This window comes from Grammomys surdaster, unplaced genomic scaffold, assembly GCF_004785775.1.
Source record: "Grammomys surdaster isolate TR1022 unplaced genomic scaffold, NIH_TR_1.0 62, whole genome shotgun sequence".
NCBI classification, from domain to species: domain Eukaryota; kingdom Metazoa; phylum Chordata; class Mammalia; order Rodentia; family Muridae; genus Grammomys; species Grammomys surdaster.
This window is the reverse complement of record NW_021604564.1, coordinates 507,588-520,340: the sequence shown is the minus strand read 5'-3', so window position 1 is coordinate 520,340 and position 12,753 is coordinate 507,588. Positions and strand designations below refer to the sequence as shown.

General features: G+C 54.2%; 1 protein-coding gene across 1 annotated transcript in view; it reads right to left on the bottom strand.

Moving 5' to 3' along the window:
• Kdm4b (lysine demethylase 4B) overlaps window positions 1-12,753 on the bottom strand; it is an 80,060-nt gene that overhangs the window by 47,992 nt on the left and 19,315 nt on the right. Inside the window, exons 2-5 of the mRNA XM_028762666.1 lie at window positions 6,893-7,057; window positions 4,339-4,514; window positions 3,855-3,969; window positions 1,528-1,721 (exon numbers count right to left, since the gene is read on the bottom strand). Coding sequence (XP_028618499.1) covers window positions 1,528-1,721; window positions 3,855-3,969; window positions 4,339-4,514; window positions 6,893-7,033 — 626 coding nt within the window. The 5' untranslated portion in view covers window positions 7,034-7,057. The remainder of the gene's footprint in view (window positions 1-1,527; window positions 1,722-3,854; window positions 3,970-4,338; window positions 4,515-6,892; window positions 7,058-12,753) is intronic.

The following is a 12,753-nucleotide window of genomic DNA, read 5'->3' as shown; positions in this document are numbered from 1 at the left end:
GAAGCACAGGAGCCGGGCGGTGGTGGCACACACCTTTAATCCCAGCACTTGGGAGGCAGAGGCAGGCGGATTTCTGAGTTTGAAGCCAGCCTGGTCTACCGAGTGAGTTCCAGGACAGCCAGGGCTACACAGAGAAACCCTGTCTTGAAAAACCAAAAAACAAAACAAAACAAAAAAAAAAAAAGAGAGAGAAGCCTAGGAGACAGGCCTCCAGGGCCACCTGTGAGGTTATCTTGACTGTGCTACCTGAGGACAGAAGACGTGCACCAGCCCTCGGGTTGGGATCCTGGACCACAAATGAGGAGAGGGAGCTGCCCCAGCATCCATCTAACACCCTTCCTGTCATGTAGCTAACGGATCCAGCTCCTGCTCTTTACGACAGCAGAGTCGGGCAAACCCTTTCTCCTCTGTTGTCTTTGTCAGGATTTTGTTAAATCAGGAAAAGCAGCTAAGAGCCAGGGCTGACAGAGTGCGACTCACACACCCCTTACTTTCTCCCAGGACTGTCGGAGGTCACCCCCATGTACAGGGACTGAGCATACAGGGGTTGTCCTGGGTGACCAGCATCACCACAGAGCCCTCAGACAGAGACAGAACAGTCAGAAGCAGAGACTGGGAGACGCCTCATGGCCAGGTCTGAAGGAGAAAGGGACCCCAGGGCCAAGGAATACAGGGCCTCTGCCACTGGGACAGTACAGTGCATAGCTCCCTACGGCTCTGGGGAACCAGGAAGCAGCAGACACAGCACTAATGGGGTTTCTCACCTCGGTAACTGCAAGGAAACAGTGCTGGGGCTCATGAGACATGAGAATGTCAGAAAGAGAAACCGTTTGGGGGCACACTTTCCTATCCAGCCCAAGTCCAGCCCAGCTAGGCCGTCAGCTGGCTGCAGGACAGTGCAGGGGTCACATCAAAGGCATTCATATCAACAGAGCTGTGTCTTCCAGAGAACCAGAGCTGCCTAGGCCTGAGCGTGGAGTCCATTGAACAACAAGGCTGCCCAGCAGGTGGCCCTGTCCAGAGCTGAGCAACAGAAGGGAGGCCTGCTGAGAGCAAGGTGTTTCTGTCACACCTGGAGGCTCAGGGAGGTGCTGGACAATGGGGGACAGAAGGACCACACTGTGTGGTTACAGGGTGCAGCTAAGGGGCATCAGACCCCCAGTTTGCAGTGTTCAAAGGAAGACCTGAGCTGTCATCTTGTCCTTCAAGGAGACCACAAGAGCTCCAGACACAAAGCACTTGAAAGGAACAACTCTGTTGGCACCTCACTCAGCCTCCAGGTCCCACAGGAACGAGTCCCTGTAATGTGGCTCACAGGTGACACATCCATTGGCCTGGCAGAGGCTTGGGCAAGACCATGGTCCCCTATTCACTGCCCAGGATGACAGAAGTGTATGTGGTTACCTGCTATCAATAAGGTCAGAGTCCCGGGTCAGTATACCTCCCCCAAGCCAACCAGTGAACTGGAAGTTCCCCATAGTGGCCCCAACCATGAGGTCTCCCCATGGCTCACAGCTCAGCACTTACCAGGACTTGGGCTCACCGAAGTGCAGGTAGTTGATGCTGTACAGGTCCATGTCCTCTGTGTGCCAGGCAAACGTGGTCTTCCACATGCCAAAGTACAAGTAGGGCGTGTTCACACCCTCAATGATGGTCCCGCATTCGCGCTCTACCATGTCTAGGATAGTTCTCAGATTGCCGATGTTCCACTGGGCCACGTCCTATGGACAATGAGTGTGCAGTCAGCAGAGTCCTTCCAGGACATGTGTGCCTACCTGTACCTACCTGGCTGCACAGTCACCCGAGGTATAGCAGGATGAATGAGGTATGTTAGCATCATGTTCCCAGGCTCTGTGATCCTCCAGAGAGGTCAAGGGGCCTAGGGTCATGGGCACATTAGGGCTGCTTGTGCTCCACACTCTCATATGCCAGCCCACCCTTCCTGGAACAGCAGGTTACACATAACTGTCTACAAGCTAGCACATGTCAAGGGACAACTACAACTCAGCAGTGACCTCTATACCTCTAAGTAATACTGAAGGACAGTCTCCCTGTGGAGTAACCCCTTCACAAGCATGTGACTCCAAACCCAAATGACAGCCCTTCCAGAATCACGCATCAGACAAGACCAGACAGCTTCTGATGGACACAGACAAATATGGATGGAGCCCCCACCTTGACCCAAGCTCCTGTCAAATGCTGTGAGCTGGAGCTAAGGCACAGTGGGAGCATCAGGTACCTGCACCTAAGACTGTCCCTAAGAGAGCCACCAGGGTACATGCTGGGATCTTAGCAGAGTGGCCCTGGTAGTGCCCAGTCCCATCAGAAGGACAAAGGCTATTGAGGTTACAACAGTGTAATAGCAACAGGTCATTATACACAGACAGTCTTGCTGCTGTCTGGCAGCTGGAAAGCAGACCAGACCAGCAGGTCCACCGTTGATGTAGACCTCAGAGAAACACAGCCCTCATCCACATAGACCTAGACAGGACCCACAGGAGCCCAAGCAGGCCTCAAGCCCACACATCTATTGCCTGACAGATGGGATCATACTGTGTGGTTTGTCCACTGTGATTGTTTATGGAGCTAGGTCTGTTTTCTGGGGTGATGGGCATAGTTGTACAGCTCTGTGAGTACACTAGAGTCCACTGAACCCTGTGCTTCTAACTGCTGTGCCATGGGGCTCATCAGCTGTACATAGCCAAGCTGCCCTTAGAAACAATCACAGCTATTGAAAGGACTCACCATGAAGGTCCCTGACACCAAGCCTGGTGACCTCAGTTCAGAGACACAGAGAGGCCAGACACACATGTCTACACACACAAAAAAAACAGACACACTCACACCACACACAACTTATAAAAACACAAAAACACCAGGAAGAGGGATCAGTGGGAGGCCCTGAAACCAGCCCCAGTTTCAATGCAGAAAGCTGGCTGTGACACTATACACCCAAAATCCCAGCCCTGGACAAACACAGGGGAGGTCCCTCAGCTTGCTGGCCAGCTCATCTAGCCTAATGGGTGATCTCCAGGTTCAGTGACACACTCACAGCAAACAAGGTAGGTTATGACTGGGAGGCAGCTCAGCACTTAAGAGATTAAGAGTCTGGCTGCTCTTGCAGAGGTTTGGTTCCTAGGCCCCACATGGAGGCTCATATCAGAGACACTCCTGCTCCGGGGACTCAACATACATGCATGCAAAACACTCATAGACACAGAATAAAAAAGTACATCAATACATTGTTAAAACCCAACAATAAAAAACACAGTAGGCCAGGTAGCCCCAAGCACTCAGGGTGGAGTTTAGAGTAGGCGTCCTTCTTGAGGTTGAGGCGAGCTGTGTACACAGTGAGACCCTGTCCCTCATCTTCCTCCCACAAGAACCCAAAGTAGACAGGGCCTGGACCTGAGAAACACAGCTGAGACTATCCACTGGCCTCCTATGTGCACGTGCGCGCGCACACACGCACGCACACACACAGACTGTTGACCAAGAGAACTTCCAACAGCACAGTGAGGAGCCAGAGCACACTCAGCTCTGCCCTGGGCAGTGGGGCTGTAGCTGAGCACTGGCCAGGAGAAGGTGGCAGATGCCAGCAGCAGGCTGGGATGCTATCACAGCTCCACACCTCAGCAGCCCCTACACCACAGAGGAGGTTCAGGCTGTGGCCTCCTATGCAGCATGCCACCCTAGGTCAGAAGCCAGCACAGCCCTGCCAAGTAGTGTCTAGGGACACAGAGGTGGAAACCACTGGAGTTGGGGTGGCTCTGAGAAGAAAGGCACAGCCACTTTCCTCCCATCCCCAGAGTCCATATGGCGGCCAAGTATGGCAGGCACTTCTGGGCACTTACATCGTCATACAGGGAGCCACTGATGTCAGCCCCATAGATGGGTGAGACAAAGGTCAGGTTCTTCCAGTACTTGCGTTCCAGGTCATCAAAGTCCTGATGGCGTGGGGTACAGTACCTGGGGACAGTGCAGTGGTTCAGGTTAGGTTCTGGGCAGTATAATACCCTCTAGCCGCCTCAGAAACCAACTCCAGAGCCAAGGCTGGATGTACAAGGAGAGGCATAGAGCTTCGGGACCCAGGGGCAGCTGGTGCAAAGAGCACCAGGATCATGTGTCTGTGCATGCTGTGACTGTAGGCCTCAAGATGCATGGAAGCAGGAAGAGGTTTCCAGGAAGCACGGGGAACCTCCACTGAAGGGGCTACCTTCAGGCCGCATACTGGGATGAGGAAGCCCCACAGGGACAGAGACAGGGGACAGGGAAGGGTCAAACTGGGCCTCCAGAAAGTGAGGAGTCAGAGCAGAGAGACCGCTCTCACCCACATACTTCTCACTGTTGGCTAGGCGGCGGTACTCCCCCACAGTCATGGCCTTCTTCTGGATGTTGTACTGCGTGAAAAGCCCCGACTGGCCCGTCACCACCTGCTGGATCGGTGCTGGGATGACCACGTCATCGATGTCATCATACGTCTGCCGTGGCTTCCACTCCTTGGGTGGAATGATCTGTGGGGCCAAGAAGGGTGTGTGAGGTGTAGCTCCCGAGGGTGGGGACCCCAGGCTCCCAGCTACTTAAGTGCCCCAGGCTAGTGTTGCACACACAGGTATCACACAGTCACAACAGCCGTGGCAAACAAGGTGGCAGCTGGGCCTCACTGAGACAGCCACAGAGACACATACATACACACACACACACACACACACACACACACACACACACAACAGTAGACAACCGTGAATCAGGGCTGAGCTGGGCATGGCGTATGTAGCTCTAAATTGAGCCAACATCAACACATGTGAAGGCTGGGTAGGCAGGACAGCACTCTGAGAGGTGAACCTGGTCAACACTGCCGTGTACAGGATGCCTCTGGCTCAAATAGACAGCTTGGCACTAACCCAGGTCCCAGCAGGCAGGGCTGCTCTGACAGCGAGCACACGGCAGCAAGCTGCAAGGGAATGCCCAACACCAGGTCAGGAGCAGTGTCTGGGGCCCAAGAAGCCAGGAGCAAAACCTGGAAGAGGGGAATTCCACACAGAACTAATGATGCCAAGTGGGTAGGTGGCTGCCCTGAGGAAACTGAGGCACAAGGGATCATCAACCCAGCGCAAGTACTGGATGGGCCAGCACTTGATGGATGAGCCAGGATAGAGGGCATACAGAGAAGCCAGGCGAGGGCAGGAAGGTAGTGCTCTCACCCCAGAGATGGGCAGAGTCAGAACTGTCCCAGCCATCCTCGAGGGAAGGTGGAGGGCACAGGCCCATGCTCTCAGGCTGCCCTACCATAGCCTCCCAAGCCTCACGGGCTTCCCTCTCCACTCTTCCAGAAGATGAAGCAAACCTGACTCGCAGAAGGCTTGGCTCCCAGCTGAGAGTTCTGGAACACTGGAGGCCAGCATCACCAGTTCTAACTACTAGAAAAAGACTACTAGCCCCAAGCTTGCTGACAGCTTCAGACAGCTCAAGTGTCACTGGCTGTCCTCATGAACTCCACTATCACACAGACAACAACACACATTCTCGCTTCTGTGTGCAGGGAGGGAACTCTCAGCTGGGGCTGCTGGCACATGTCTAGGGACACCCATGGCTGTCACACATTGGAGACATCCTATTCTTCAGTGGGTAGAGATGCTGTCCAGGACAACCCCCAGAGAACCAGCCAGCCCCAGCGCATGGATGGCTTGAGACCACACTTCAGCTAAGGCTAACTAACGGCAGGTGAGGTGGCTACAGAAAACAGCAAGCAAGGTGGCCACATGGCAGCAGCAGCCATCCTGGTGAGCCACTGAGCTTCCAGCTGGCTCCCAGGGGAAGGAAGCTGACCTCTAGGAGACCCTAAGCCAGAACCTCCATGGCTCTCACACCTAGTGCTCACCAAGCAGCCAGGAAGCCCTGGCCTGTGTGCCCTAGCACATGCTCAGAACCCCCACCCTTGGGTGGGCCTGGCTCTCACTGCCTATAGCAAATGCTCTCTCAGCTCCTGGAGGGGTCAATGACAACCGCTGTGCTGCCAGCAGAGCCCCCAGCACAGACATGTACACACACACACACACACACACACAGACACGCTCACATTCTTACATGGATACCCACACATGCACACACACCCTCAGAGTCTTGTACTCACACACACATATGCACTCACATTCTTACACAGACTCACACTGTACACATACACACACATATTCCTACACTGATACCCACCCACACATTCACATTCCTATACACATGCACAAATACACCCCAGCAAACACAAAGACACACCACATACACACACATACACACACAAACATGTCCGCACACAAAACAGTCAAGGCCGATGCGCCCTATCCCCTCAGCTCATACATGGGCAGCAGAGCACAGGCCACAGATGCTTCTGGAGTCCAGCCACCCTCAGAAGGCAGGAAGAGGTGTGTGCTCATGCTGTGCTCTACGTGTGTGCCCAGGCTCAGATAAAGTCCACCTCCCCAGTATTCTCTCCATGAATTAGCCCACAAGGTTACAGAGAACCTGAGCCACAACTTAGTATGACAGCTTCACTCAGACAGGCAGGCCAAACAGTAGAATGCAAAGTTTAGGCAGGGCTACAGGGCCCCAAGAACCAGGTACTTAACCTCTGCCACTTAATCAAGAATTAAAGGTGTCTCCTGGCCCCATCTCCCCAGGCATCAGGTCCCCTTCCGTCCCTAGCCCTTCGGTAGCTTTGTCCCGTGTAGCAGCAGTTATGAGTCCCACCCAGGCTGGGCTGCTCCTCAGAGTCAGCAACACTTGTGCCCTGATTTGATCCAGGAACCCCCACAAAACCAGTGTCTCCATGTTTAAGAAGGTTGTAGAGGCAGTGATATGGTGTCTGGGCACAAAGAACCTTGGAAGTAGCATCACACACCTTGGCCAGGCCAGCACGGTGGGCACCCTGCGACTCAATGTAGGCCACATATCTGTTGAAGTCCCTAAACTCATCCATGGTGGGGCGAAAGGTCATGATTTTGCAGCTGGGGTTCTGGGCGCTGTGGTCCTCAGACCCCATGGTTGCAGCAAAGTGTAGCTACACCTGTGAGGAGATAAGAGCAGTTAGCACAGCCCTGCCATCACCACCTTAACGCTTCCCTCAGAGGCAACAAAAACACCCACAGCTGTTGAGGGCAACAGCAGCTGTGCCATGCCAGCAAACCACAAAGTCCCATCACTCCCACCAGTCCAAGAGCCAAGGTGACACCAGTTGACGGGGTCCCAGAAGCTGTGTATTCTCCAATCAGCGGTCCCTGGAGCCCAGCACTGTTCTCAGCAGGGCCCTTCCCATGTGGACCTTGTAGCCTTAGATCACCACAGCCACCCAGGAACCCTGTGCACACATGTGAGGGCTTCTTCAGAGGGTCCCACTTGTGCATACGAGTCAACTGTTTGAAGCCTGGACTCCATCAAGCTATTCTTGGAGCCCTGGACCTGAAGGGCAAATCCAACCCGTCTGAGCCAGCCACAGCCACAGCCAACATCGACTTACCCATGCTGGCCTCCTACCTGACCCTTGTAAATGGATCTTCTCAGCCAGGTACACGCTCTTCACTGAGAGAGCATATGGCCTGCAGCCCAGGGTCCAGAAAGGGTTGTGGAGTCCCCTCCTCCCAGAGACAGCTCCCTCCCCCCAACCCCACACACCCACAATGACTCCAAAGTGGGCATAGAGAATAGCTCCTATGCACTTCCCAGACTGTCCACCAGGTGGCAGCACATGCCCATAAATGGAGTACAGGGCTTGCGTACAGCCGTGAGATAGGCCAGGGGTTGGTGGCTGGGCACCCAAAAACCACAGCCCTGCTGGCCTCTGGAGAGGAATAAGGCTGCATGCATCACCTGGGTGTCCTGGGAGTCTGCTATACATCACCCTCAGAGTCACTGTGCCTTGTGATGGGAGGGACAACAGCCCATTGGGCAGGGTGCATAGGGTTTACAGAAAGGGGCTACCAGACATTGTCCTCCAGGACACAAGGGGAAGGCCCTAACCACAAACTAGGAGCTATCTTGCTAGAGATCTGACCCACCTCCAGGTCTCAGGACTGCCACTGCTCCCCACCAGCCCCACACCCACTGCTGAGCCCACTGCCACCCCCTAAACCCAGATGCAGAGGGTGGGAGCTAGAGAAAGATGATGCAGAAGGAAGATCATTGCCCTCAGGGCCTCACAGCCTAGAAACTAGCAGCCTCAGGGTTAGAGTGGGCAGGTGGGAGGAGAATAGGAGGGCACAGAACTACTAACTCATCTCAGCCCTAACAATGGCCCTCCTCCGCTGCCTCACAGGCAACACAAAATGGTGGAGCAGAGTCGTCTATGAGCTGAGTCCTGTGCTATAGAGCGATCCCAGAGCCGAGCCACTGGCAACCAATGGCCTGTCCCCCTACCTCGTGGGAAAAGGGTGCCTGCACCCATCATTTCCCTTTCACACAGGTTCTCTCCTTCCTGAGGACTTTGTCTTCCCGCCTGCTTGTCTCTTGCTCAGGGCCAGCATGGCCAGGGCATGGCCAGGGTCCTGTGTGGGGGGCGAGGATGAGACCTGAGAGGCAGGTTCCATCAAGAGGGCACTTCAGACCCCACACTGGGTGCTAGTGATAAGGGGGCGCTGAGCACCCCACCAGTACACAGAACGAAACCGAGCTCCTGCTGGCCACAAGAGGCTCACCAGAAGGGGGGCCAGGACACAGCAGGCAGCTCTGCCCAAACATGCAGAGGTCAGAGGGCAACCTGCAATCAACAGCTCTCTCCTTCCACAAGTGCGACCCAGGGACTGACCCTCGGAGTTGTCATACTGGGCAGCAGGTGACTGCCTGACAAGGGCTTGGGATCCTGAATGTCCCAGCTACAGACTGTCAGCCGAGGAGCAGGCCCACGCTGACCCTCTGGCTATCCTGAGAGGCACACAGAGGTGAGGACCAGGACTAGGAGAGACAAAGCCGTTCCCTTGGGAAGAACAGGACCCTTAGGTTGAGGAGGGATTGTCAACCCTCTGGGGCATGTCATCACAAGGGACACAGGGAGATGAGGATCAAGTCCCACTAGAAGCTGGACAAGCTGGCAAGCGCAGTGCCCCATGTCCCCAGGAGAGCCAGACAGGCCAGAAACCTCACTTTCCACCACAGATGCACCATGAACTTGGGCACTGGCTGAGAATTCCCATATGGGGTAAAAGACATCTTGTCTATAGCAACTAGTTACAGCTGCCACTGGGGATACACAAAGATATGGGGGTCCCAAAACCCCCAAGGACACAGACGTGTCCACTACCTGTTACGGGCCCAGCACAATGGATTCTAGATGCCACCCACCTTGAGGACATGGGCTAGGCAGAGCTAGTAGCCTCCTTCCCAGCCTCACAGCATGTGTGCCAGGGGGGCTGCGGGAAGAGGACAGCCAGCTACCTGCTATCGGTCAAACAGGAAGCTCACTGGCTCCACTTAGTGGCAACAGCTCCTTACTGCTCACAAGGAAAGCGCCCTCCTCCTGCCTGTTAAACAGGGACTGCAGGAACATGTCCCATGAGACCTACTCAATCCTAATGTCCAGAGACACGTGTCAAGACCAGAGCTTTCAGGGCAGGCTGAGCGGCTGCTAGCGGCCTATCCTCAGGCTGTAGCACAGGGTCTGCACACACAGGGCTTCTACAATGGCTGCTTCCTCAGTGGGACACTGTGTGGCCAGGTTGTGTCATGTCACCTGCACCTCATTGCCAACACACACCTGTCCTAGCCTCACACAAGCCCTAGGGCAGAGCCCCCAGGGAAAGACTAGGGGCATTTAGACTGGGTTCCAAGAGCCTGAGAGGGCAGGGGACAGTGCTTGGGCTGAGCCCTTTGATGTACAGAATCAAGCCGGTACCATGAGGCCAGGAGAACATAGGCTCCACACCCTGGGCACTATCCTCAGGAAGCAGAACCAGGAGCCTGACAGGCTGCTCACTAGTGTCACTACAGGTGTCAGTCCTTCAGGTGTCCCAGAGTGTTTTCCCAACCTCTCTTGCTCCTGAAGGTCCCTACCCCTGAAGGTCTGATACCTCAAACTCCCTGGTGACTCTCAGCTGACCATAGGCTTGGGTCACCATCTTGAGAGGCCCCATGACTTAATCTCAGTCCCCAGCAGGGAGGTAGCTACATCTCTCTGAGACGGTTCCAGGGTGTGGCTGGGCCCATGTTGTGGTTCCCGGGCAGGTCCCACACACACAATTTGCCCCTAGGATGCTGACTGCCTCACTCCTCTTATTCTCCTAGCTGTGTGCCAGCTGAGCGTGACCCTTGAGCACAAGAAGCCCGCATGGTGTGACGGAAGTGTCTCCCAGTTGTCCACATGCAGCCTTCCCTGACAGCCCTGCCCTCCTTTCCTTTATCTGGGTGAGCAGCAGGGATGGGATGGGAGCAAGAATCAGCCCTGAGGGTCCTGCTGCGTCAGCTGGCCTGCAGGAAGGTGGGTAACAACACAGGGCACAGAGGCCAAGGCTGGCTGGGAGCCTGGGGCTATGGCTGGTAAGTCTGTTATTTGACTTGGGAGATGAGGAGACTGGGCAGCAGGGCCACAGGGGCAAGTGGGCAGTGGGCTTGGCACAGCAGCAGGAGTAGACAGGCCAGTCAGACCAAGCGCTCCCAGGAGCCAGCTGTCAGGAAACTGCAAGGGCCTGCCATGCTTTTATAGAAGGTACATGAGACATCCATCTGGCTTTTTGGTGTTTGTTTCAGACTTATTTATTTATTTATTTATTTATTTATTTATTTATTTTATATATATGAGCATGCTGTCACTGAAACAGAGGGAAGCATCAGAACCTATAACAGATGGTTGTGAGCCACCATGTGATTGCTGGGGGCTGAACTCACAACTTCTGGAAGAACAGTGTTCTTAATCCCTGTGCCGTCTCTCTAGCCCCCCATCCTACCTGTTTAAGGGGGAACTAAAAGATAGCATCCTAAGTCACAGCAGCAGAAGAACAAGGGCTATGACCTGTGACATCACACAGGACCACTCCTCAGAGCTGGCTCAGCTACGCTCATCTGTGTGTAGGCACGAAGTGGGTGGCTGGGGGTGGCTGGGAGGCTGAGGTGAAGGCACTCGAGGCTGTGGAGCAGGAGGCAGGGTGGAGTTAAGTGGAAGTCTGACATGCATCTGACTGACCTGTGGCCCAGGGCAGGATAGAGCTAACAAGTGTCACAGCACAGAGCACAGTCTCGGAGACTATGAGAAGCAACTCCTGGACACACAGCTCCAGGAGTCTCTGAGCTCCAAAGGCCTATCATGGCCACTCTTGTATCGCTATCAGGAGCCCCATGACCACAGCAACTCTCATAAAGAAAAGCATTCCATCAGCACTGGCTTATAGCTTCAGAGGCTTGCGCATTGTCATCATGGTGGAAGCATGGCAGCATGCAGGCAGGCGTGGCGCTGGAGCAGAAGCTGAGAGCTTTACTTCCTGGTCCACAGGCAGCAGGTAGACACTGAGATTGATACGGGTGTTAGAAACTTCCAAGCCCACCCCAGTGATATACTTCCAGCAAGTCCATACCCCTAATCCCACCTACGCAAATATATGAACCTATGGGGGCCATTCTTACTCAAACACCACAGCCCAAAGCCACTGCCACCACAAACCAGAAAGTCCAATGCAAATCCATGGCGTGATTTCATGTTGCACACAACAGCCAAACCAGAAACAAGGTAGATAATGGATAAAGTATGGCCCAACCACACACTGGATTACCAGGCAGCCCCGAACAAGAGTGAGACTCAGACACCCACAGCTTAAGCAGGAGACCCAGAAAAAAAGCAACTTGTGCTGGCTAATTTAATGTCAACTTGACACAAGCTGGAGTCATCTGAGAGGGAGCCTCAGTTAAGGAAGTGCCTCTTGCTTGGTGGCTGGTGGCAACACCATTAACCCCAGTACTTGGGAGACAGAGGCAGACTGTCTTTCCCAGGTTGCTCTTGGTCATGACGTCGCATCATAGCAACAGAGACCCTAATAAGACATCACTCAGTGTGGGACACACAAGAATTGTCCAAAACAAGCCAACTCACAAGTGAGAAGTGGGTTTGTGGGAGCTAGAGGCAGGGGAGAGAGGCAACTAACTGCTCCTGGGGATGGAGTTTCCTTTGGGGGAATGGAATGTTCTAGAACTAGGCAGTGGCACTACCCTGAACATACTGCCAATCACTGAACTACCCACTCTTGATGGTGGTCTGAGTGGATGCTCCTGGCAGAAGAGAAGCCTGCAGGACCTGCCGAGCCCTGTGCATCCGGAGCACCCTCTCTGGGCAAGGTCTCACTGTGAATTCCTTCGTTTCCTTCTGGGAGCTGGGGAGGAGGCCAAGCTCAGCACACAGCCTCCACTCCCTTTGAGCTCACCCTGGTTCAGAGCATCTTGTTTGAAGGCAAAGATTGCCTGGGGCACAGCTAAACTTGAAGGACAAAAGCAGTTCTTTTAGGAGGTTAAGACAGAAAGACTTCCAGGTACAAGGCTCTACCGTGCTAGCTTTAGTTAAAAAATCTCAAGCTAGGGGATGACTGTGTTTGCAACAGATAAGGTGGTCAGAATGCGGCTCCACTGTGCATTGTGCTTGTTTTGCCTCTTACTAGGGTACGGAGAAAGCACTGCTGAAGCTTCAAGAGTTCTTTTCTGACATGCAGATTCTGGTAGTTAGTGGGAACTACTGCACTGACAAGAAGCCTGCTGCCATAAACTGGATCAAAGGACGAGGAAAGACTGTGGCTT